At 46.9% G+C, this 25,288-nt stretch overlaps 1 protein-coding gene across 1 annotated transcript in view; it reads right to left on the bottom strand.

The window, feature by feature from the left end:
• SMYD1 (SET and MYND domain containing 1) overlaps positions 1 to 23,361 on the bottom strand; it is a 51,523-nt gene extending 28,162 nt beyond the window's left edge. The window contains exon 1 of the mRNA XM_054728040.1: positions 23,225 to 23,361. Coding sequence (XP_054584015.1) covers positions 23,225 to 23,361 — 137 coding nt within the window. The remainder of the gene's footprint in view (positions 1 to 23,224) is intronic.
• Between the last annotated feature and the right edge of the window lie 1,927 nt (positions 23,362 to 25,288).

The following is a 25,288-nucleotide window of genomic DNA, read 5'->3' as shown; positions in this document are numbered from 1 at the left end:
TTATTGCCTGCACTAGGTATGCACCCCTGGCACTGCCCTCTCTGGCTGACACTGCCTGGGAGTCTCATTAGGGCAGATCTTCCTAACCTGGCACAAAGCGAGAGAATACACCTGCCATGGCACTTGCCTCCAGGCTCCCGTGAACTGACTTAAAACACTTCTAACAGGGCCTGCTTAGAGAATAGTCTATCTGCCATGAGCTACAGGTATGTCCATAAGAAATTCAGTGGAATGCCCTTCAAAGTCACTAAGAACCACTTTGTCCAGGAGAAGGCGGGAGATAGATCCCTGGAGTGATACAATATAAACTTCACCCAGCCCAGCACAAGCTGGGCTTGCGGGCTCATCCCCAGTGGGGGCATGCAGGAGGCAGCTGATCATTGATTCCCTCTCATCATTGAGGTTTCTATCTCTCTCTCCCTCTCCCTTCCTCTCTGAAATCAATAAAAATATATTTTTTAAAAAAAAACAAGCAAAGAAAGACTTCATCCCAGACTGGGTAGGTAGACCTTTACAAACATGTATATAACCACTTATCAGGTCTTGAATCAATTCAATATCAGTTCAATAATATGTCACTTTCATATTAGCTCATGAGATTCTTTACAATTACTCTGCTATAATAAACTGTTCATTACTTTTCAGAAGAAGAAAATGTGTCCTGGCTGGGTAGCTCAGTTGGTTAGAGCGTCGTCCTGATACACCAAGGCTGTGGGTTTAGTCCCTAATTAGGGCACATACAAGAATCAACCAATGAATGCATAAACAAGTGGAAAAACAAATCTCTCCTTCTTTCTCCCTCTCTCAAAGCAATAATTTTTTTTCCATTTTATTTTTTATTTTTTTATTAAGGTATTATATGTGTACATATCTTACCATTGCCATCCCCCCCCCCACTCCCATATATCCCCTCACCCCCCCCCAAGTTTTGCATCCGTTGGTTATGCTTATATGCATGCATACAAGTCCTTTGATTGATCTCTTATCTCCCCCACCTCTCCCTAACTTTCCCCCTGTAATTTGACAGTCTGTTTGATGCTTTACTGTCTCTATATCTATCTTTTTGTTCAAGTTTATAACATTCTTTATTATCCATAAATGAGTGAGATCATGTGGTATTTTTCTTTCATTGACTGGCTTATTTCACTTAACATAATGTTCTCCAATTCCATCCAGGTTGCTGCAAATGATGAGAATTCCTTCTTTTTTATGGCAGCATAGTATTCCATTGTGTAGATGTACCACAGTTTTCTGATCCAGTCATCTGCTGACGGGCACCTACGCTGTTTCCAAATCTTAGCTATTGTAAATTGTGCTGCTATGAACATAGTGGTGCATATGTCCTTTCTGATTGGTGTTTCTAGTTTCTTCGGATATATTCCCAGGAAGTTCCATTTTCAGTTTTTTGAGGAAACTCCATACTGTTCTCCACAGTGGCTGCACCAGTCTGCATTCCCACCAGCAGTGCACGAGGGTTCCTTTTTCTCCGCATCCCCGCCAACACTTGTCGTTTGTTGATTTGTTGATGATAGCCATTCTGACAGGTGTGAGATGGTACCGCATTGCTGTTTTGATTTGCATCTCTCGGATAATTAGTGATGTTGAGCATGTTTTCATGTGTCTCTTGGCCTTCCTTCTGTCTTCTTTTGAAAAGATTCAACTTAGGTCTGTTGCCCATTTTTTTATTGGATCATTTATCTTCCTTTTATTACGTTGTATAAGCTGCCTGTAGATGTTGGAGATTAAACCTTTATCAGTGATGCCATTTGCAAATATGTTCTCCCATGCAGTAGGCCTTCTTGTTGTTTTGTTGATGGTTTCTTTTGCTGTGAAAAGCTTTTTATTTTGATGTAGTCCCATTGGTTAATTTTCTCTTTAGCTTCCATTGCCCTAGGGGCAGTGTCAGTGAAGAATTTCTTTTGGCATATGTCTGAGATTTTCAAAGCAATAATTTTTTAAAAAGAAAAAGAAAATGTGATGATTTTGAAATGATTCTTTTTCTCATGATGAACTCATAGTGGGTTCCACGTGTTAACTACCAAACTATTGTCTACAGGCTCACACACCTGTTTTAGATTCCATTCCACGATTTTTCTGGAGCCTAGAGTCAAGTTTTAAAAGTTAGAGAAACCCAGCAAGCATGTGAGTAATCTCCTAATTTAGATCACCTAAGAATGAGGCTGACCTTTCTCTCCATTGCCTCAACTGCTACTAAAGCTTAACTGAAAAGGAAGAGAGAAGTCTGTGTGATGCCGAGCAGGGCTTCTCAGACTCTGGTGGGCATCATGTCATCAGAGATCTTTTTAAAACCAGGTGGTTCTAATTCAGTGGGTCTGGGGTGGGGCCTGATACTCTGCATTTCTAACAAGCTCCAGGTGATCCTGATGCTACAACTCTGAGCAGCAAGAATCTAGAGATGAGAGAAAACCTAAATCACACTCCTTCCTGTGGGGTATCCAGGGAAGTATCAGGTAGGCAGGAATGGAAAGTTTTAAACTTGTGTCCTTCTGGTCTCCATCTCCTTACAGGGGTGGCAGGATGGGTATTATGGAAAGTCAGACCTGGAGTCAGTCTGGGTTGGGTTCAATTCCTGATTCTAGTATCTACTGGCTGTGTGACCTCAAGCAAGTACTCTAACCTCTCTGAGTTTTGGTTTCCTTATGTGAAAATGAGAATGGCAACAGCTAGATCATGATAATCTCTTAGACTAATGACTATTACTTTTTTAATGAAACATACTATTTTAAAAATTCAAGCAAGAAGAAAATTACAAAGAAATTCCAGGCCCGGCCTGTGTGGCTCAGTGACCTATGAACCAGGATATCAAGGTTCCATTCCTGGTCAGGGCACATGCCCGGGTTGTAGGCTTGATCCCCAGTAGGGGGCATGCTGGAGGCAACCAGTCAATGATTCTCTCTCATCATTGATGTTTCTATCTCTCTCCCTCTCCCTTCCTCTCTGAAAATCAATAAAAACATTTTTTTTTCAAAAAGAAATTCCAAAATCTTATCACTCTTGAAGTGATTTGGAGGGTTAAGTGAAATAATGAGTAAACTAGCTCAAAGCCTGGCACAGGATGAGTGCTCAGTAGCCACCAGCCGGGTTCCCCATCCATCTGTCACAGAGCCACGCTGAGCCACGTCAGTATGAGCTTCTGCCCCCCTCCAGCACCCACTGTTTCCCTGGCAGCCAACAGAGAAGAAGACCTCCAGGCCGGAAGAGGACCCCTGTGGGGTGAAAAGGGTACTTCCTCCACAGAAATACATTATCCCCTTCTTTACAGCTCCCATAAGAGAAAATCCAAAAGACATGAAGCCCTAAAACCTTGTGGATTCCAGGAGAAAGTGCTTCATCCAGACAGCGTGGCTGGTGGCCAGCAAGTCTCTCTTCTCCTAGTCTCAGTTTCCCAGGCCCCACAAGAATCCCATTCACACCACACTTTGAAATATGTCTTCAAGCAATTCTCTTCTGTTAAACCCTCACAACAACCCTTTCGATCAACATCCTCACAGGGATGTTATTCTCAGAGGGGCCTCTGAGGCCTGACACTGCTCCCAGCACACAGGCAAAGGAAGCCGCCAAGCCCACCTGGTTTGCCTGCAGTGTGCTTGCCCCAGCCAGCGGTCCCCACTCACTCTTTGCTCTGCAGGCACTGGGTTATGTCATCTGTCACCGTCAAGAGGCATGGGAGGGCAGCTGCTGCTCAGCTCCTTGTATGGAAATAACCAATTACTGGACAGATAAAAAGCTCCCAGCCGGCCAGGAGGACTCCCCTCAAAATTCAAGGGGCAGGAGGCACATCTTAAAGAACATCCCATCCCTCAAGTACCCAGGGAACTTTACAATATTTTTTATTTTATTTAAATATACATATATGTTGTCGTTGACAGTATTACAGATGTCCCCAGTTCTCCCCACCTTTACCTCTCTCCACTCAGCCTCTACCTCTCCCCCTAGGCCTTGCCACACTATTGTCTGTATCCATGGGCTAGGCACATAAGTATATAAGTACTTGGGTTTATCTCTTCTCATTCCCCCCCTCTCCAAGATACGTCAGTCAGTTCCATGCCTCAGATATTATTTTGTTAGTCAATTCATTTTGTTCATTAGATTCCACAAATAAGTGAGAGCATGTGATATTTGTCTTTCTCTGATTGGCTCATTTCACTTAGCATCATAGTCTCTAGGTCCATCCATGCGTCCCAAAGGGTAAGAGATCCTTCTTTTTCATAGCTACATAGTATTCCATTGTGTAAATGTACCACAGCTTATTTATCCACTCATCTGCTGATGGGCACTTGGGCTGTTTCCAAATCTTAGCTATGGTGAATTGTGCTGCTGTGAACATAGGGGTGCATATATTTTCTGATTGGTGTTTCAGGTTTTTAGGATATATTACCAGAAGTGGTATGGCTGGGTCAAACGGCAGTTCCGTTTTTAGTTTTTTGAGGAAACTCCTTCTGTTTTTCCATAATGGCTGCACCAGTCTGCATTCCCACTAACAGTGAACTAATGTTCCCTTTTTTCCACATCCTTTCCAGCACTTGTTTGTGGATTTATTGATGACAGGCATTCTGACAGATGTGAGGTGATACTTCGTTGTGGTTTTAATTTGCATTTCTCTGATGATTAGTGACTTTGAGCATTTTTTTCATATGTCTATTGGCCATCTGTATGTCCTCTTTGGAGACATGTTTATTCAGGTCCTTTGCCGATTTTATAATATTTTCAATTACCTCTCTCCTTCCTTCCTTGTTCCACCCACTCTTCCTTTCTTTCACACGCAGGTATTGGGTAACTATTATGTACTGTGCATCTAGCTAGGTGATGGAGGGTCTTAAAGATAGACAAGGCACAACCCGTGCCTTCAAGCAGTCCCCAGGCTGGGCTGGGCCATAAACACATGTAAGCAAGGTGAGGCATGCAGCCCAGGAGTGCTGCAGGGATGATGGAAGAAGACCTGACTCCCACTGAGGTGAGGCGGGGAGGGATCTGGGAAGGCAGTCATCCAGGAGGGAAGGAGACATGGTTCTGATCCTCTGAAGCTGGGCCAAGTTTGTACTCAGAGAATGTCAAGTTCTCCTAGGGACAGCCCTGCAATTAGTCAAAGGCGTCCATGTAGAAAACAGGCATGTAAAGGAGACAAAATAGCTATTTGAAGAGATCATAGGTTGCACCACATTGGGAAATAATGTTAGAAAGATGACTAGACTATGGGGAACCTGGAATGCGACTCTCAGAAGTATATCCTTATTCTGCAGGCAAACGGGAGCTATGGAAGGCTTTTGCAGAGAGGAGAGAGAAATACAACCAGAGTTGGTTTCTTCTCCCAATGGTATCTACCTAATGTCATTTTTAAATGGCTTGTTTTAAACCTTTGAGGAGCATTGCTGAATTCTTGTTTGCACTATTATCATATTTTAATGTAAGAAGTTTGGTGGTACTGCTTCCTTACATCAAGCCTAGGGATTGCCTATTGTTTGTTTGTTTTGCCACTTAAAGAAACACTATGGACCCAGTAAAAAGTATGTCATGGGACAAAGGTTAGCAAATGTTTGCTTTCCTTTTTAAATAATTAGAAAAAATGTATAATTACAGTTGATATTCAATATTATAGCTTCAGGTACACAGCATAGTTGTTAGGCATTTATATAATATACACAGTGATCCCCCTGATAAGACCAGTACCCACCTGATACCATATATAGTTATTACAAAATATTGACTGTATTGCCTATGCTGACTCCGTGACTACTTTGTAACTGCCAGTTTGTACTTCTTAATCTGTTCTGTTTATTTATTTTGGTTTTTGTAGACACTACACAAGTGAAATTATATGGTATGAAACCATATGGTCTATCTCTATCTGACTTATTTCACTTAGCATAATACCCTCTAGGTCCATCCATGTTGTAGCAAATAGTAAGATTTTATTCTTTTTTTATGACCAAGTAATAGTTCATTGTATATATGTACCACTTCTTTTTTTATTTTTTATTTTTTTTTAATTTTTTAAATATGTTTTTATTGATTTCAGAGCGGGAGAGGGAGAGCTAGAAACATCAATGATGAGAGAATCACTGATCAGCTACCTCCTGCATGGGAATTAAGTGTGCAACCTGGGCATGTGCCCTTGACTGGAATTGAACCTGGGACCCTTCAGTCCCCAGGCTGACACTCTATCCACTGAGCCAAACCAATTAGGGCTTAATTTTTTTTAATTTTTCAATTACAGTTGGTACACAATCTTATATGAGTTTCAGTTGTACAACATAGTGATTACACATTTATATACCTTACGAAATGATCACTCTGAGAAGTCTAGTACCCATCTGACACCATACATAGTTATTGCAATATTATTGGCTATATTCTCCATTCTGTACCTTAAATCCCCATAACTGTTTTTAATCCCCTCCCCTTTGTCACCTGTCCCCAAGCCCCCCTCCCATCTAGCAACCATCAAAATGTTCTCTGTATCCATGAGTTTGTTTCTGTTTTTTTTTATTTGGTTGGTTTTGTTTTTTGTTTACAGTTCCACAAACTGTAAATGAAATTATATGGTATTTGTCTGTCTTTGTTGACTTCTTTCACTTAGCATAATACCCTCAGGTCCATCCAAGTTGTCACAAATAGCAAAATTCATTATTTTTTAGTACTGAGTAATATCCCATTGTAATATCTTCCTAATCTATTTGTCCATCAGTGGACACTTATATTGCTTCCATATCTTGGCTATTGTAAATAACGCTACAATAATATAGGAGTGTGTATGTCTTTTACAATTAATGTTTTGGATTTATTTGAGTAAATACCCAAAAGTTGGACGGCTGTGTTATGTGGTAGTTCTATTTTTTTTTTAAATATATTTTATTGATTTTTTACAGAGAGGAAGAGAGAGGGATAGAGAGTTAGAAACATCGATGAGAGAGAAACATCGATGAGAGAGAAACATCGATGAGAGAGAAACATCGATCAGCTGCCTCTTGCACACCCCCCAGCTGGGGATGTGCCCGCAACCAGGGTACATGCCCTTGACCGGAATCGAACCTGGGACCCTTGAGTCTGCAGGCCGACGCTCTACCCACTGAGACAAACCGGTTTCGGCGTGATAGTTCTATTTTTAATTTTCTGAGGAACCTCATACTGTCTTCCACGGTGTCTGCACCAATTTACAATCCCACCAACAGTGCACTAGGGTTCTCTTTTCTCCACATCCTTGACAACACTTGCTGTTTGTTGATTTATTGATGTTAGCCATTCTTACAAGTGTGAGACAATAGCTCATTGTGTTTTTAATTGAGCATCTTTTCATATGTCTATTGGCCATCTGTATGTCCTCTTTGGAGAAATGTCTATTCAGGTCCTTTGCCCATTTTTTAATTGAATTGTTTGGGGGTTTTTAGTATTAAGTTGTATGAATCCTTTATATAACTTGAATATTAACCCCTTAAGAGCTGTATCATTGGCAAATATCTTCTTTCATTCAGTAGATTGTCTTTTTGTTTTGCTGATGGTTTCCTTCACTGTACATAAGCTTTTTATTTATTTTTATGTATTTTTTTATTTGTACTTGATCCTCACCTGAGGATATTTTTTCCATTGAGTTTTTTTTTTTATCTATGTATTTTTATTGATTTCAGAGGGGAAGGGAGAGGGAGAGACAGAAACATCAATGATGAGAGAGAATCATTGATTGGCTATCTCCTGCATGCACCCTGCTGGGGTTTGAGCCCCCAACCTGGGCATGTGCCCTGACTGGGAATTGAACCCTGAACTTCTGTTTAATGGGTTAACGCTCAACTACTGAGCCATGCTGATCAGGCTCCATTGATTTTTAGAGAGAGTGGAATTGCGGGGGAGAGAGAGAGGAAAACATTGATTGAGGGAGTCACGAATGAGCCCTGACTGGGGCAGGGATCAACCCTGCAACCAAGGTACCTGCCCTTGACTGGAATCGAACCCAAGACCCTTCAGTCTGCAGGCTGACATTCTAACTACTGAGCAAAACCGGCCAGGGCTTTCTTTTTAAATGTTTTTATTGATTTCAGAGAGAGGAAGGGAGAGGGAGAGAAAGAAGAAAACATCAATGATGAGAGAGAATCATCAATCATCTGCCTCCTGCACACCCTCTACTGGGGATAGAGCCTGAATCCTGGGCATGTGCCCTGACTAGGAATCCAACTGTGACCTCTTGGTTCATAGGTCAACATTCAACCATTGAACCACACCAGCCAAGCCAGGAGCTTTTCAGTTTGATGTAGTCCCATTTGTTCATTTTTGCTTTTGTTACCCTTGCCCAAGGAGAAATATCCAAAAATATATATTACTCAGAGCAATGTCAAAGAGTTTTCCTCTAGGAGTTTATGGTTTTGCATCTTACATTTAAGTCTTTAATCCATTTTGAGTTTATTCTTGTATACGAAGTAGGAAAGTGGTCTAGTTTCATATTTTTTGCATGTATCTGACTAGTTTTTTCAACTTATTGAAGACACTATCATTTCTTCATTGTATAGTCTTGGCTTCTATTTTGTAAATTAATTGACCATAGGAGCGAGGGTTTACTTCTCTAATATGTTTCCTAATCAATGTTGTCTGTTTGTGTGCCAATACCTTACTGTTTTTATTATTATAGCCTTCTAGTATAGTTTGAAATCAGGGAACATAATATTCCCAATTTTGTTTTTCCTCAAGATTGTTTTGATTGTTAGAGGTCTTTTGTGGTTCTATATAAATTTAGGGTTATTTGTTTTAGTTCTGAGAAGTTGCCTATTTATTTTTAAAATCTCTTTTATTAAAATGGGAATCCTTAAACTTTTCTCTGCCACAAGTCACATGATGAGGTTCACACAATGCACTCAAACCTGTATGCATTTCCCACCCTCTAGCTGCAACCAAACCCCACTTATTTATTTATGTACTTATTTATTTATGTATTCTTAATCCTCACCAGAGGATATTTTTTCATTGCTTTTTCAGAAAAAAGTGAATAGGAGGGAGGAAGGGAGGGAAGAAGGGCGGAAGGAAAAAGAGAGGGGGAGAGAGACACATCTACTAGTTGCCTCCCACACGTGCCGCAACCAGGGGCAGGGAGCAAACCACAGCCCATGTAGTGCCCTTGACTGAGAACCGAAGGCCCTTTGGTGTGCAGGCTTATCCTCTAACCATTTAGAAACACCGGTCAGAGCCAAACCCCACTTCTCATGCTCAGAACACATCTTCAGATGCAACTGAGGGAAGATAACAATGTTATGGGGACAAACTGGCATTTCATTTAATCTATGTTCTAGAGGAAATTATTCCCAAACTTCTGCATTTAAGGATTATTTAGTAAAATTCAGCAATACAGTTCATAACAGGTCATGTGACATTATCAACATGTCTTACCTTCACAGCTACAAGTGCCAAATTAAGGGCATAGTTCTTAATCTACTGTGGTTATCCTCATCATCAAGCACAAACATTTAATGTTATAATCTGAAAACTTTAACAGTTATTCATTCATTTTCTGAACTAACTGTTCAGGAATTTATCTAACCCCTTTATTAAATTATTTCCATTTATAGCATCACTTCTCCCCTACCACCCATCCACCAGCTGTTACCAGATTAAAGGCCACACGAGTGTTTGTGCATATGCCACGGCTAATCCTAGTGTTCCCACAGCCCCACATAGAACTGCACTGGCTAAAAGCCCAGCTGTCTTCACAGGCCCTGAAGAAGCTCATAACTCGTCTGATTTTCACAAAAAAACCTGCTGATGGTACTTGCTTTTTAAAGTACTCTACTTTTTTTCATGTTCTCATCTTTGTTGTTCTCTACACACATACACATTTACATAATTTCCTGGCCACTTTCTACTCTTTAAACAGAATCGTTCAATAGCTAGTAACATTTTTGCCCAAAGAACTTTAGAAAAAAATTCACCGTCCTTGCTCCTTCTTTATTTTTTTCTTCTTAATATCTTTTGTAATAAAATGGATTAACAGGAAATTAATATTATTGGCTACGATAGGCTGGCTAGCTGCCACAAAATGTCAATATCCTAATCACTGGAAACTTGGAATAAGCTACCTTATCTGGCAAAAGGGACTTTGATAATGTGATTAGGAGTAGGGGCCTCAAGCTGGGGAGATAATGAATCATTGAGATGGACCTAATGTAATCACAAGAGTCCTTATAAGAAGGTGGCAGAAGGGAGGAGAAGCCAGCTGGCTTTGAAAATAGAGCCTAGGAATGCAGATTTGATTCTGCACCCAATTCCAATGTGTGTGGGAGTGGTTTCTACACCATCCAAACAATACTCCAACACTAGCTGGGCATCTTACAATTCAACTCAGTTCTTAGAGTATCTACCTAGAGATAGCATTGGGTCCCACAGATTAACGTCTCAGTCCCACAAGTCTCTCCCCACAACCCCACAACACAATATCACAGCAGGCACCCTGTGGAAGCTCGAAAACTCAAGGAAACCTAACCGTGTGGACCCATTTTAGATCTCTGACCTCCAGAACTATAAGATACTAAAAATTGTTTTTATGCCACTAAAATTCCAAATTTGTGGACATTTGTTATAGCAATAGCAGGAAACTAATACACTGGTTTGTTACTATAAACACTTTTTTTTATTTTTGCTATGTAATCGCATGTATATTCTTGTGTTTTTTACCTATGTAATTGCATGTATATTCTTGTGTGTGTGTTTTTCTGGATCTAACCATTTTCAGGCTCCAGAACCAGATTTTGATCCTTCTGAAATTGATAAATGGGTACTCTTTCTTTTATTAAGATTAAATATTGTTAATTGGACTGACAAGAATAAAAGAAAATTAAGTAGGCAATTCTGGGTCCACTTGTGGAGAATGAGTAGTGAGAGATGATGCCTGGACAAGTCCCTGAAGACTTAGTCCTGCCATATGTGGCACCCCTGTGTGACCTGGGGAAGGCCCCTCACCTCATAAGCCTTAGTTTCCCCATCTGTAAGAGAGGATTGAATAAATTCAATGGTTCTCAACCTTCTTATGTGTTCAAAGTAATTTTGAAAGTGATGAAAGCTATGGATTTTCTCCACAAAAATAAAAGACATGCATGCATATCCACATAAAATTTTGATCTTCCAGTCATAGGTGTTTCCCTAGCTAAGGATCCATGGACACAGGTTAGGAATCTGTAAGCTAGATACCCTCTACATTCAAGACACCTGGGACTGTTTTTAAAAAAAATAATCAAATAATATTTTTGGCTCCTAGAACGGCTCACAAGCACCATTCCTGTGCCATCTCTTGTATTTGATGCTAAAATAAAATAATAATCAGAACAAGCTCCATTCCTATTTTAGCCTAGCACTCCTCTCCTGTTGCACTGGAATTCTTTGCATATAGAAGATATCATGCAACCTATAGTATCCCAGGCTGGAAGAGATCTTAAGAGTCACATGACCCAACTTCTCTCTATTGTTTGACTCTGTGCACACATCATCTCTGCTAGTTGTCACGAGGAAATGCACAACCTTGGAAATAGCACTTTCCATCTCCAGACAGAACTAACATGCTCATTCTACTCATTAGGCAAATAGAGGCTCAATGTCAAGTCACTAAAAGGAAAAGTTTAGGACTGATACTTTTTAATGGTTCCCCCCAAAAAATTAAGGCAAAAACAAAAAAATGCAAAATGGAAATTAATAACAATTTTAAAAGCAAAGTTATAAAAAAAATTCAGAAGTTATAAGCAAAAACTACATTTTGACATATTGTGAGGTGGTGTGTCTAAAGGTAAGGGTGTCCAGAGTCTATTTAATTCTTAAATGGCTTGAGGTCTGACTAGTTTTCCAACCACCTCATCTCCCCACCCCATTTTCACCTGAAATATGACTCTAACTTCTGCTTAAGATGCCTGGTTCTCACTCTTCCATCAACTAAAAAAAAAAATTCAGAACGCTTTTTCTTCCAAGTGACAGTCATTATTTGTAGATAGCTATTAGGAGTAGTTCCCTGATGTTACTGTAAAACATGCTTCAAATTCCTTCACCTGCTCAATTCTGAATCTATTCCAGTTTGGCCATGTATCTACTGATTGTGGGTATTGTTTGAAGATAATAACAACTATGGTGACAGTGATGATTCAATTTTATTTATGTTGTGAAAAGTTGTGCCCAATCTTAGTCTGTTGGTCAACTGGGCTAACCAACTAATTGATTTTACAGTTTGGAAAAGATGGAGGTTCTACTTCAGAAGGCTAGAAGAGTCCTTCCAAGACCAAGCAGAGGAAAGATAAGGATCTAATCTTGCTGAACTCCCTGCATTCTTAAGAATTATCTTCGGAGAAACCAAGATGGCGGCATAGGTTAAACACCTAACCTGCAGCCGGGCACAACAATTTCAAAAATACAACTAGAGGTCAGAACGGACATCGTCCAGAACCACAGGAGAGCTGGCGGACTGAAATGCCCACAGCTGGGGGGAAGGAGAAGGCCACGGGGACAGTCGGGGAAGCCGTAAAAGCCTGAGGTATGGAGAAACGGGCGGAGACACGAGCACACGCGCCTGCGGGGAGGATGGAACCGGAGAGGAGGGGGCGGCTGATGACCTGGCCGGAGTTCACTGGCAGGAAGGAGATAAAGGCTCCGGAGTGCGCTGAGCACCGGCTCCGATTGCACTGAACCCCATTCCGGGCGAAACCCTGGGAAACTCACTCACTTTCGCAACTCCGCCGCCCCCGCAGGCCGCCCGGCCCGGGACGCTGGGGACGCCGCCGCAGCGGCGGCGCCCGGAGCCCGGCGGCCTCCCAGCACCCGTCCCCGCCGCGCAGCCCCCGCGCGCCTGGTCCCGCGGGCCGCGCGCCCCGCACACCGGACGGAGGCCCGGGCGCCCTCTCCGTGCACCTCCCGGCGGCGCTAGACTTCAGTAGAGTTGACTGAATTCAAGGGATTAAAAAGTATAAATTGGGGGGACGCCGCGGCGGCGACGTCCGGAACACGGTGATGGCGGTGCCTGGAGCTCGGCGGCCGCCCAGCGCCCGTCCCAGCCGCGCAGCCCTCGCGCGCCTGGTTCCGCGGGACGCGCGCACCGCGCACCGGACGGAGGCCCGGGCGCCCTCTCCGTGCACCTCCCGGCGGCGCTAGACTTCAGTAGAGTTGACTGAATTCAAGGGATTAAAAAGTATAAATTGGGGGGACGCCGCGGCGGCGACGTCCGGAACACGGTGATGGCGGTGCCTGGAGCTCGGCGGCCGCCCAGCGCCCGTCCCAGCCGCGCAGCCCTCGCGCGCCTGGTTCCGCGGGTCGCGCGCACCGCGCACCGGACGGAGGCCCGGGCGCCCTTTCCCTGCACCTCCCGGCGGCGCTAGACTTCAGTAGAGTTGACTGAAATGAAGGGATTAAGAAGTACAAATTGAGAAGTTTGAAAAAGATGGCGGCGGAGGTTAAAGGCTGTTCTGTTGCCTCGCACCCAGCGAAATCGGAGGGGATGAGGTGTGGAGGTGCGTGGGTCTGGCTGGTGGCGGGGGAAAGGGGCTTTTGTTCCAAACCTAAGGGAGATTAGCTCTCCATCACCCTGAAACCCATCTTCTGGCGAACCCCGGGAGACCCAGATGCCTGCGGGGAGAGGCGGGACTCTTGCAGAGGTGCGCCCAGCAATCAGTGTTTGCTGCGCTGGAGTGCGGAACGAGGGGACTTAGATACATGGAAGGCAGAAGGACCAGACTCACAGCCATCGAGGCTCGCCGCACCATGGCCTGTTGGCGCCCTGAGACCCCGCCCCGCCCTGGGACCCGCCCCGCATGTTTTGAAGACCTGCCCCGCAAGTCTTGCAGGCACACCTGCGCCCCAAGCAACGGCTTATGCATGTGGGTGGCCTGCCCTCTGGCAGCGGACCAGATGATCTGCTGTTCTAGTCGGACTGCTCCAGGGCCACTCAGACAGGAGGAAGAAACTACAGTTTTTGCTGTAATCCTTGCTGAGTGCCTAAGGCAGTAGCTGATCTACACCCCATTGGAGACCCAGAAACGAGGGCATCTAGTGGTCTGTGGGAGATGACACCAGATTTCAACCACGTGCATAAGGGACACATTCAACGGGAATATTCAGTGAGCGCCAAAGCTTTGCTGCACCAAGACCCGGCCCATAAACGTGTCGCCTGCACAGCAACTCTTCCTTTATAGACAAAGAGAGCCCCCCCAGTGACACCAACAACAATCAAGACTTAACTATACAAAGGAGGACCAAGATGGAGGCATAGGGCGGAAGCCTGATTGTTGCCTACCACAACAACTTTGAGACTACGACAAGAGAGCAGAGCAGACACCATCCAAGACCACCATAGGGCTGGCTGAGTAGATGCTCTACAACTAGAATAAAAGAGGGGTATGTGGGATGATGCTGATGCTGGTGACCCAAAGACCACACTTTAAGAACTACAGCTCAGGCGACACAAAAGAACTATGGCTCAGGCGATACAACAGCGGCCTAGAACGTGCTCGGCGCAGTTCCCCCGGCGGTCTCCGGCTGAGGGGACGGCTCCACTGGCAGCCAAGCACGGACAGACGAGCCCCTATGAGACATGGGGTGGGAGACTCCGCGCTTGCTGACCTCTGAGTCCGTCAAGAATCTCAACGCCCCGGAAGCGGCCAGGTGCGCATGCTCGGCGACCGGCCACCTATGCAGACCCAAGGGCCGACGCAGCGACGCCAGACTGGCCCACCGCCATGCACCGGGTGCACCGGAACTTCGCCGAGCCGCCGCCCGACGAGTTCTGCAGCAGCCATACTGGAGCTCTGGAAGGATGGTCAGGGGAAATGCTGAGGGGGGATTGACCGGCAGGAATTGGGATCGGGAAGACGGGGCCCCGCTGAGACCCGGGTGCGGGCGGGGTTGCGCGCCTCTGGACTCGGGTGTGGTCACACGCCTCTGGGTATAAGTGAGGCCTCACGTCCCTGGGTCTAGGTGAGGCCACATGCCCCTGGGTCCAGGTGAGGCCGGACTCCGGGTCCGGGTGAGGCCAAGTGCCCCTGGACCCGGATGACGCTGGACCCCATGCCCGGGCGAGGCCAAGCGCCCCTGGGTCTGGGAGAGCCCACACACCCCTGGGTCCAGGCGAGACCATGTGTCCCTGGATCCGGGTGAGGCTGCGTGCACCTAGGCCCGGGTGAGCCCAAGTGGCCCTGGGTCTGGGAGAGGCCAAGCGTCCCTGGGTGCGAGTGAGACCATGTGTCCCTGGATCCGGGTGAGGCCTCGTGCACCTAGGCCCGGGTGAGGCCACGTGCCCCTGGGTCTGGGAGAGGCCAAGCGTCCCTGGGTCCGGGCGAGACCATGCGTCCCTGGATCCGGATGAGGCCTCGTGCACCTAGGCCCGGGTGAGCCCAAGTGGCCCTGGGTCTGGGAGAGGCCAAGCATCCCTGGGTCCGGGTGAGACCATGTGTCCCTGGATCCGGGTGATGCCTTGTGCACCTAGGCCCGGGTGAGCCCAAGTGGCCCTGGGTCGGAGAGAGGCCAAGCGTCCCTGGGTACGGGTGAGACCATGTGTCCCTGGATCCGGATGAGGCCTCGTGCACCTAGGCCCGGGTGAGCCCAAGTGGCCCTGGGTCTGGGAGAGGCCAAGCGTCCCTGGGTCCGGGTGAGACCATGCGTCCCTGGATCCGGATGAGGCCTAGTGCACCTAGGCCCGGGTGAGCCCAAGTGGCCCTGGGTCGGGGAGAGGCCAAGCGTCCCTGGGTCCGGGTGAGACCATGTGTCCCTGGATCCGGATGAGGCCTCGTGCACCTAGGCCCGGGTGAGCCCAAGTGGCCCTGGGTCGGGGAGAGGCCAAGCGTCCCTGGGTCCGGGTGAGACCATGTGTCCCTGGATCCGGGTGAGGCCTCGTGCACCTAGGCCCGGGTGAGCCCAAGTGGCCCTGGGTCTGGGAGAGGCCAAGCATCCCTGGGTCCGGGTGAGACCATGTGTCCCTGGATCCGGGTGATGCCTTGTGCACCTAGGCCCGGGTGAGCCCAAGTGGCACTGGGTCTGGGAGAGGCCAAGCGTCCCTGGGTACGGGTGAGACCATGTGTCCCTGGATCCGGATGAGGCCTCGTGCACCTAGGCCCGGGTGAGCCCAAGTGGCCCTGGGTCTGGGAGAGGCCAAGCGTCCCTGGGTCCGGGTGAGACCATGCGTCCCTGGATCCGGATGAGGCCTAGTGCACCTAGGCCCGGGTGAGCCCAAGTGGCCCTGGGTCTGGGAGAGGCCAAGCGTCCCTGGGTCCGGGTGAGACCATGTGTCCCTGGATCCGGATGAGGCCTCGTGCACCTAGGCCCGGGTGAGCCCAAGTGGCCCTGGGTCGGGGAGAGGCCAAGCGTCCCTGGGTCCGGGTGAGACCATGTGTCCCTGGATCCGGGTGAGGCCTCGTGCACCTAGGCCCGGGTGAGCCCAAGTGGCCCTGGGTCTGGGAGAGGCCAAGCGTCCCTGGGTCCGGGTGAGACCATGTGTCCCTGGATCCGGCTGAGGCCTCGTGCACCTAGGCCCGGGTGAGCCCAAGTGGCCCTGGGTCTGGGAGAGGCCAAGCGTCCCTGGGTCCGGGTGAGACCATGTGTCCCAGGATCCGGGTGAGGCCTCGTGCACCTAGGCCCGGGTGAGCCCAAGTGGCCCTGGGTCTGGGAGAGGCCAAGCGTCCCTGGGTCCGGGTGAGACCATGCGTCCCTGGATCCGGATGAGGCCTCGTGCACCTAGGCCCGGGTGAGCCCAAGAGGCCCTGGGTCTGGGAGAGGCCAAGCGTCCCTGGGTCCGGGTGAGACCATGTGTCCCTGGATCCGGATGAGGCCTCGTGCACCTAGGCCCGGGTGAGCCCAAGTGGCCCTGGGTCTGGGAGAGGCCAAGCGTCCCTGGGTCCGGGTGAGACCATGCGTCCCTGGATCCGGATGAGGCCTCGTGCGCCTAGGCCCGGGTGAGCCCAAGAGGCCCTGGGTCTGGGAGAGGCCAAGCGTCCCTGGGTCCGGGTGAGACCATGTGTCCCTGGATCCGGGTGTGGCCTCGTGCACCTAGACCCGGGTGAGCCCAAGTGGCCCTGGGTCTGGGAGAGGCCAAGCGTCCCTGGGTCCGGGTGAGACCATGTGTCCCTGGATCCGGGTGAAGCCTCGTGCACCTAGGCCCGGGTGTGCCCAAGTGGCCCTGGGTCTGGGAGAGGCCAAGCGTCCCTGGGTCCGGGTGAGACCATGTGTCCCTGGATCCGGGTGAGGCCTCGTGCACCTAGGCCCGGGTGAGCCCAAGTGGCCCTGGGTCTGGGAGAGGCCAAGCGTCCCTGGGTCCGGGTGAGACCATGTGTCCCTGGATCCGGGTGAGGCCTCGTGCACCTAGGCCCGGGTGAGCCCAAGTGGCCCTGGGTCTGGGAGAGGCCAAGCGTCCCTGGGTCCGGGTGAGACCATGTGTCCCTGGATCCGGGTGAGGCCTCGTGCACCTAGGCCCGGGTGAGCCCAAGTGGCCCTGGGTCTGGGAGAGGCCAAGCATCCCTGGGTCCGGGTGAGACCATGTGTCCCAGGATCCGGGTGAGGCCTCGTGCACCTAGGCCCGGGTGAGCCCAAGTGGCCCTGGGTCTGGGAGAGGCCAAGCGTCCCTGGGTCCGGGTGAGACCATGTGTCCCTGGATCCGGGTGAGGCCTCGTGCACCTAGGCCCGGGTGAGCCCAAGTGGCCCTGGGTCTGGGAGAGGCCAAGCGTCCCTGGGTCCGGGTGAGACCATGTGTCCCTGGTTCCGGGTGAGGCCTCGTGCACCTAGGCCCGGGTGAGCCCAAGAGGCCCTGGGTCTGGGAGAGGCCAAGCGTCCCTGGGTCCGGGTGAGACCATGTGTCCCTGGATCCGGATGAGGCCTCGTGCACCTAGGCCCGGGTGAGCCCAAGTGGCCCTTGGTCTGGGAGTGGCCAAACGTTCCTGGGTCTGGGTGTTACCATGTGTCCCTGGATCCGTGTGAGGCCTCGTGAACCTAGGCCCGGGTGAGGCCACGTGCCCCTGGGTCTGGGAGAGGCCAAGCGTCCCTGGGTCCGGGTGAGACCATGCGTCCCTGGATCCGGATGAGGCCTCGTGCACCTAGGCCCGGGTGAGCCCAAGTGGCCCTGGGTCTGGGAGAGGCCAAGCGTCCCTGGGTCCGGGAGAGACCATGTGTCCCTGGATCCAGGTGAGGCCTTGTGCAACTAAGCCCGGGTGAGGCCACGTGCCCCTGGGTCTGGGAGAGGCCAAGTGTCCTTGGGTACGGGTGAAGCCAGATCCTGGGTCCGGGTGAGGCCGTGCGCCCCTGGATCCATCCGGGTGAGGCTGGGTCCCAGGCCCGGGTGAGACCACGCGCCCCTTGGATATGGGTGAGGCCACGTGCCCCTTAGTCCAGGTGACGCCGTGCCCCTGGGATCGGCCGAGACCAAACCAGAGGGAGTCGGACCTCCATTACCACCATTTGTCCACCATCCAGAGCTGAGGGGTCAGTGCTGACATGTACACATAAGGAACTACTGGACATCGAAATTGGGTCTCAAAAGAACTGTTGGTCCAGGGGGAAGCTCGCTACAGATTGATTCATTTGCCTGTCAGCATAAATATTATTGCTCGTCTCACATTCAGTTCTTATTAGTATATATCTAGTGACATTTGATCTCGTTCATCTAGAGGAAATGATGAACAACATAGACTGAGGAACAAGAACAGAACCAGAAGCAAGTAGGCATCGATCGGACTATCGGGCCTCAGAGGGAGGATACGGGAGGGTAGGGGGAGGGTGGGGGGAGGGGGAGAGTTCAACCAAAGGACCTGTATGCATGCATATAAGCCTATCCAACGGTTAAGTTCAACAGGGGATTGGGGCATGCGTGGGGAGAGTTGTGGGATGGGAATGGGGGGATGAGGACAAATATGTGACACCTTAATCAATAAAGAAATTAAAAAAAAATAAAAAAAAAATAAAAAAAAAAAAAAAAAAAAAAAAAGAATTATCTTCTCATTCCATTTGACTTAAAATGAACTAAATAATCCTGGCTTGCAATAACATGTGTAATAAATAATATAAATGGGCCCAGCTGGTGTGGTTCAGTAGTTTGGTGTCAAACTATGAACCAGGAAGTCACAATTCCATTTCTGGTCAGGGTTCAATCCCCAGTAGCAGGTGTGCAGGAGGCAGCCGATCAATGACCTTCTCTCATCATTGATGCTTCTATCTCTCTCTCCTTCTCCCTTCCTCTCTGAAATCAATGAAAATATATCTTTAAAAAGAAATTGTTTTTTTTAAACAACTTTTGAAACAGGGCAAAATAGCTTTCACATTGGGCCTATAGCAACATTATATCCCAAAGAAAAGTTTGCAAAGATAACAAGAAAGCAGATATTATGACTATTGGACTGAAAATTACAAACATTTTTTAGAATTAGTGTCACTATGTTAGCTTATCTGCACCAATAGAAATGCCTTCCTTCCATTAGTGTAATTGTTCCCCTTCCATTACTCATCCATGCCCATTGCTTTTGTCTCCTGATCAGAACACTATTTGGGTTTCCACTTGAACCAGTGTGTCCTGAATAGCTATTATTTTTTTCTTTTCTTTTTATTTAATCTCAAATAGATGCATGTTGCCGCTCACTTTTGGCCTTTTATTTTTAGGTTAACACATGGATTCGAGCCTGCCTCTTTTATAGAATTTTTGTGGGTGACTCAGTCCTACCTCCTCAGTCAGGTTTCTCATCTACAGTAGCAGAGTCTCACAGAGAGGGAGGACCGCATGTACACGGTTATCCTTTGGCACCTCTCCAGGCTGTCTCAGGTATACCCAAACAAAGAGTCTACACGCATCTTTGCAGGGATAAAGTTGGGCAAATCACCTTTAAAAAGTATTTCTTGCCCTAACCGGTTTGGCTCAGTGGATAGAGCATCAGCCTGCAGACTGAAAGGTCCCAGGTTCGATTACGGTCAAGAGCATGTACCTTAGTTGTGGGCACATCCCCAGCAGGAGGTGTGCAGGAGGCAACTGATCAATGTTTCTCTCTCATCGATGTTTCTAACTCTCTATTCCTCTCCCTTCCTCTCTGTAAAAAATCAATAAAACATTTTTTAAAGTATCTCTTTTAGATTTTAAAAAATTATTTTACAGATTATTTACCACAATCATTCTAATTCTTATTACTATTGTAAATGATAATATTTTATGTAGCAGTTTATCTGTGATGTCCACCAAAGTTGGTTTTGTAGTTATTACTTCAAATGAGTGATTAGTTATTTATAGTAACAAAAACATGTAAACAGCCTAATTGTCCAGTTGGATAGAGCATCGGCCTGCGGACTCAAGGTTCCCAGGTTCGATTCCAGTCAAGGGCATGTACCTTGGTTGCAGGCACATACCCAGTAGGGAGTGTGCAGGAGGCAGCTGATTGATGTTTCTCTATCATCGATGTTTCTAACTCTCTATACCTCTCCCTTCCTCTCTGTAAAAAATCAATAAAATATATTTTAAAAAGAGAGAGAGAAGGATAGCATGCAGCCATTAAATACATGTCTGTGAAGAGTGTCTAGTGCAGGGGTCCTCAAACTTTTTAAACAGGGGCCAGTTCACTGTCCCTCAGACCGTTGGAGGGCCAGACTATAGTTTTAAAAAAACTGTGAACAAATTCCTATGCACACTGCACATATCTTATTTTGAAGTAAAAAAACACCCGAATGTGGCCCGTGGGCCGTAGTTTGAGGACGCCTGGTCTAGTGATACAGAATATAATTAAATTATTAAGTGAATAAAGAAACATAACATTTTGTAAAGTAAGATTCCAGCTGTGTAGTAAAAGCAAATGCCTCTCTTTTAAAACATGCTGGAAGAAGCCCAGCAGGTGTAGCTCAGTTGGTTGAGCATCGTCCCATGCTCCAAGAGGTTACCCATTTGATTCCGGTCAGGGCACAGGCCTGGGTTGCAGGCTCAATCTCCAGTGGAGGACATACAGGAGGCAGCCAGTCATCAATGTTTCTGTCTCTCTCTCCCTCTCCCTTCCATTCTCTCTAAAAATCAATTTTTTAAATAAATAAAAGTAAAATAAGCTGGAATGAAATAAACAACAATGTTAAGAATGTGAAGATATATTTTTTTAAATATTTTTTATTTACTTTAGAGAGGGAGAGAAACATCAATGATGAGAGAGAATCATTGATCGGCTGTCTCCTGCATGCCCCACACTGGGGATTGAGCCAGCAACCCGGGCATGTGCTCTGACCAGGAATTGAACCATGACCTCCTGATTCATAGGTCGACGCTCAACCACTGAGCCATGCCGCCTGGGCCTAAGTTTTACTTTTATACTGGAAGGAAAACTCACTCAAATCCAAATGTTCATGAAAGGGAAACTGTCTATTATTTCCTTTTGGAAATAATAGACAGTTTATAGAAGGCAAAATGACAGCATCAACATCATTGTTCAGAGTTTTTGTTTTTCTAGATTTTTATATCTAATTCTGAATACAATTGACTCCTTAACTGTACTCACCTCCATCACACACACACACACACACACACACACACACACACACACACATAAATTAATGAAGTAGGACAAGCTCCCTCTGAAGAGCTATTACTGTCACCTAAGCCCCCTTATATTCTTCAAATGGTGGTCAGGCATATGCCCCATATGTTCACTGCCTTTTCCCTGAAAGTCTTGGTATGCAGAAAGAAAGAAGAATTTCTCCAGAATCAAATGTAATCAACTTATGTCTGAAAAGCAATGTCCATTCTCAGAATGATCAGTCCAGTGAGCCAACCACAAAGCCTAGATTATCAGAGGCCATCCTGATTCAGACCACATAAAAGTCAGGCAGGTGACCTCAACTTTGGGTTCAGAGAAGTTTGTCGTGTTTAATCACTGTGTAGGTGGGATTTGTGGGGGGGGGTTATATAAATATTTTTAAAATATATTTACAAAGAGAGAAAGGGAGAGGGAGAAAGAGAAAGAAACATTGATGTGAGAGTGAAACATCAATCGGCAGCCTCCTGCACGCCCCCTACTGAGGATCAAGCCCACAATCCAGGCAAGTGCCCAGACAAGGAATCAAACCAGCAACCTTTCAGTGTACAGGCCGAAACCCAATCAACGGAGCTACATCAGCCAGAGCTAAAATAAAGATTTACTATAACTTTAAAAGTATGAGGTATTGCCCAACTAGTTGTCAATAGGGGACAAGACTTTTAAAAGTGTGTAGTCAGGTGTGAACAGGGTGTGGGGAAGTGGGAATGTAAATCTAACAGAGCCACTTTGCAGAGCCTATTAGAACTGAAAACAGCACACCTGAGGGCACAGCAATCCCTCCTCTGGCCATATATCCTGAGTCATCACACATGCACACGTGGACATAGGCAAGAGTTTTAATCTCAGAAATGTTCATTTTTATGGGAAACCACAAATGTCTTTCAATAGAGGAATGGATAAATAAAATTTCACATGTTTATAGGTGGAATATTTACAGCAGTTAATCCAGATACCATATGGAGATATCTACATGTGGGTAAAAGAGGTAGATCTTTGTGGATTTAAAAGACGTATCTATAGACTTATAGTTCCCATGAGAATAAGTATCAAAAACATGTTTAGTGAAAAGAGTAAGTTCTAGAATGACATCTTAAGAATGATACCATTTCTGTAAAAAAAAGTAATAGACAAACTACAGCTGTACATTTTGATAGATGCAGAAATATGTATAATACAAGAACATTCTAGAAGGAAACACATTAAAACCATTGCAGGGATTATCTCTGGGGAAAGATAGAGGAAACTGGGGTTAGGGGTGGGAAAGGTAAAAAGGGATTCCAGCTTTGTTGTGAGCTTCTAATTTTTCAAAGGTAAATGCATTCCAGTGTTACTTATGTATCTACAATTCCTTTTTAAAGTCTCGCCAATTAGGAGCCTCCTGTAAGAAAGTGTTTTCCACAACACTACACCCACGTATCCACTCCTTTCCCTCCACCCTCACCACAGCCAGCACACCCACTCAGCCCAGTTCACTGGTGTTGTCAGAGAGTGCCCCAAAGCCTTTGCTCACTTTTACAACCCTCCTAGGGACCAGAGCAAATCACATTGGCAATGAGTCTTTGCAGAAAAAGTTATGTCAGCAAACAGCTGTCAGAAAAGCCATTCGGTTCCAAATGATCCCATGGATTTTATATCCCTTTCCCGATGACTTTGAGAGCAAACTATGTTAGAGTTTGGCACTAGCCAAACCAACAGGAGAAAAGAAGGCAGCTCCCCACAGTTCTTACCTGTCGAAAACCACTGCAGAATAAGCCCGCTCGGCAAAGATGACGTCCGAAGCCCAGAACTCCTTAGTGGCCTTCAGACCCCTGCCTTTGCCTTCAGAGGTGAAGACCTCCACGTTCTCCATTTTCCCTATTGTCATCTCACAGGCTTTCAGGCAGCGGGGCAGATACCTAACACTGAGCCAAGTCTCTTGTCCTTGCTGCTATTTTAGCACCTTCAGCATCCCAAAGAGCAAGCCTATAAATGGGCAGGCCACCTCCCCTTCCCCACCCCCTCTGGCCACGGGGCCCTCACCTCCCCCTCTGCCCCTTTTCCTGGAGGCAGGGAGGGGGCAGGCAAGAGGACAGTGATGTGGGAAGGGTCTCACTCATCACCCAGCAAAGCTGACAGAGCGGAAGATGACCATGGGGTCCTGTGGCTGGGGGATTGGGTCGGAAAACTTGGAAAGCTCTTTTGCAAGAGGAATCTCAGGCCTGATGGCTGTCGTGCTGAGCTTTAGTTGGAATAGGGAGCACTTGTTCAGTAAGGTATTTTTAGCATCCAGATGCCTCTGTCAATCCAAAGCAGACAGCTGAAAGGGTCCAGGAGAATGCCTCCTGCTCGGGGACCCTTCATCAGTCAGGCTTACACCTTCTCAAGTGAGGTGGCCCTTGTCCCCCAGCCTTTTGGAAAGCTAAAGGTGGATGGCAGACACCGAGCCACCCCTTTGGCTTACACATAACAGTACTAGTTAGACTCCGAGGGCATCTCTCTTCTCCAACATTTCTTGGGGTTCCCACAGCACCCCCACCAGGGCATAGAGGTCTGGAAATTACCTGATAATGCACGTGTGCTGGGTGCTGGGTGCAGGCTATCTGAGAGGCAAGCCTTGAAAATAAAAACCCTATTTCTATCTTTCTATCAAATCTCCCTTAACATGTGTTTACTGCCAGGAAAATCTCAGCGTGCCCTGTGCTTCTTTACCCAGGAGTGATGACACTGGAGAGACAATTCTAAAATCTCCAGTGAACTAAGTACCAACTCTCTCTCAGGTTGAAACGGAAGACCCTTGCAGATGTAGGGCTGTGGCTTATCTTCCATGTAATGTTTTTAGTTTCTGGGATGCATCTATTTCTGGGAGGCGTGCTCTGGATCTCTGTGAGTGCAGTCCTTCTCAAGCACTAGCTTCTGAGTCAGATCTGCTTTTGAATGCTGAGTATACCACTAGGACTTTGAGATAGAAGCTGTAAAACAAGGATGATAATTTCTGCCTCTCTTCCACCATGTCAGGACACAATGAGAAGTCTGCACCCCAGAAAAGGGCCTTCACCAAGACCCTGCTTAGCACCCTGATCTAGGACAGCCAGCTTCCAGAACTGTGAGAAATAAATTTCTGTTGTTTATAAGTTACACAGTCTGTGGTATTTTGTTATTGCCGCCCAAATGAACTAAGACACAGACCTAACCTAATAAGGAGAAATATAATGAAAGTTATCCTATAATAAAAGATACAGTCATTGTAAATTAAATATGTCAGTGTGCTCATTATGCATATGCTTGGGTACAACTACACTAGAAAATATGATAAAGTCAGATGTTTGCTCCTAAGTAGAATCACTATGATAGTTGCTAGCTGGTTGAAGCTGGAGACACAAATTCCACACAGAGCATTGTTGTATGTGACATGGTTTCCTGAAATGGTGAATGACGTTTAGTCAAGGTCTGAATGAGTAAAAGTATAATCTTCCTTCAGTTAACAAGAAGTTGCATTCCTGGGAAATGTTGTGAATTTTAAATTTTTACAAAAGCTACTCTATGATTGAATATAAAACAGATTCCTGAAATAAGCACCTGGATCTTTGAGGTTGTGCAGGATGGGCAAAGATTCTTCACTGTATCAGGGTGTCCCTTGCTTCCCAAGACATCTAGCATCTTTGTCCAAGGTCAAAGAGGCAAGGGGTGTTAGCACTGCTATCAGTCTTTTGGCTGGTAATGGGGAAGGGGACACAGGGCCCTGCTACGTTGCATAGCAACACAAATCCTATAAGGTGTGGTTTTTTTCCTCATCTGCCCTAGTTCTCCCTCCC

This window comes from Eptesicus fuscus, chromosome 16, assembly GCF_027574615.1.
Source record: "Eptesicus fuscus isolate TK198812 chromosome 16, DD_ASM_mEF_20220401, whole genome shotgun sequence".
Taxonomy (NCBI): domain Eukaryota; kingdom Metazoa; phylum Chordata; class Mammalia; order Chiroptera; family Vespertilionidae; genus Eptesicus; species Eptesicus fuscus.
Note: the sequence above shows the minus strand (reverse complement) of the source record. Positions and strands in the feature narration are given on the sequence as shown.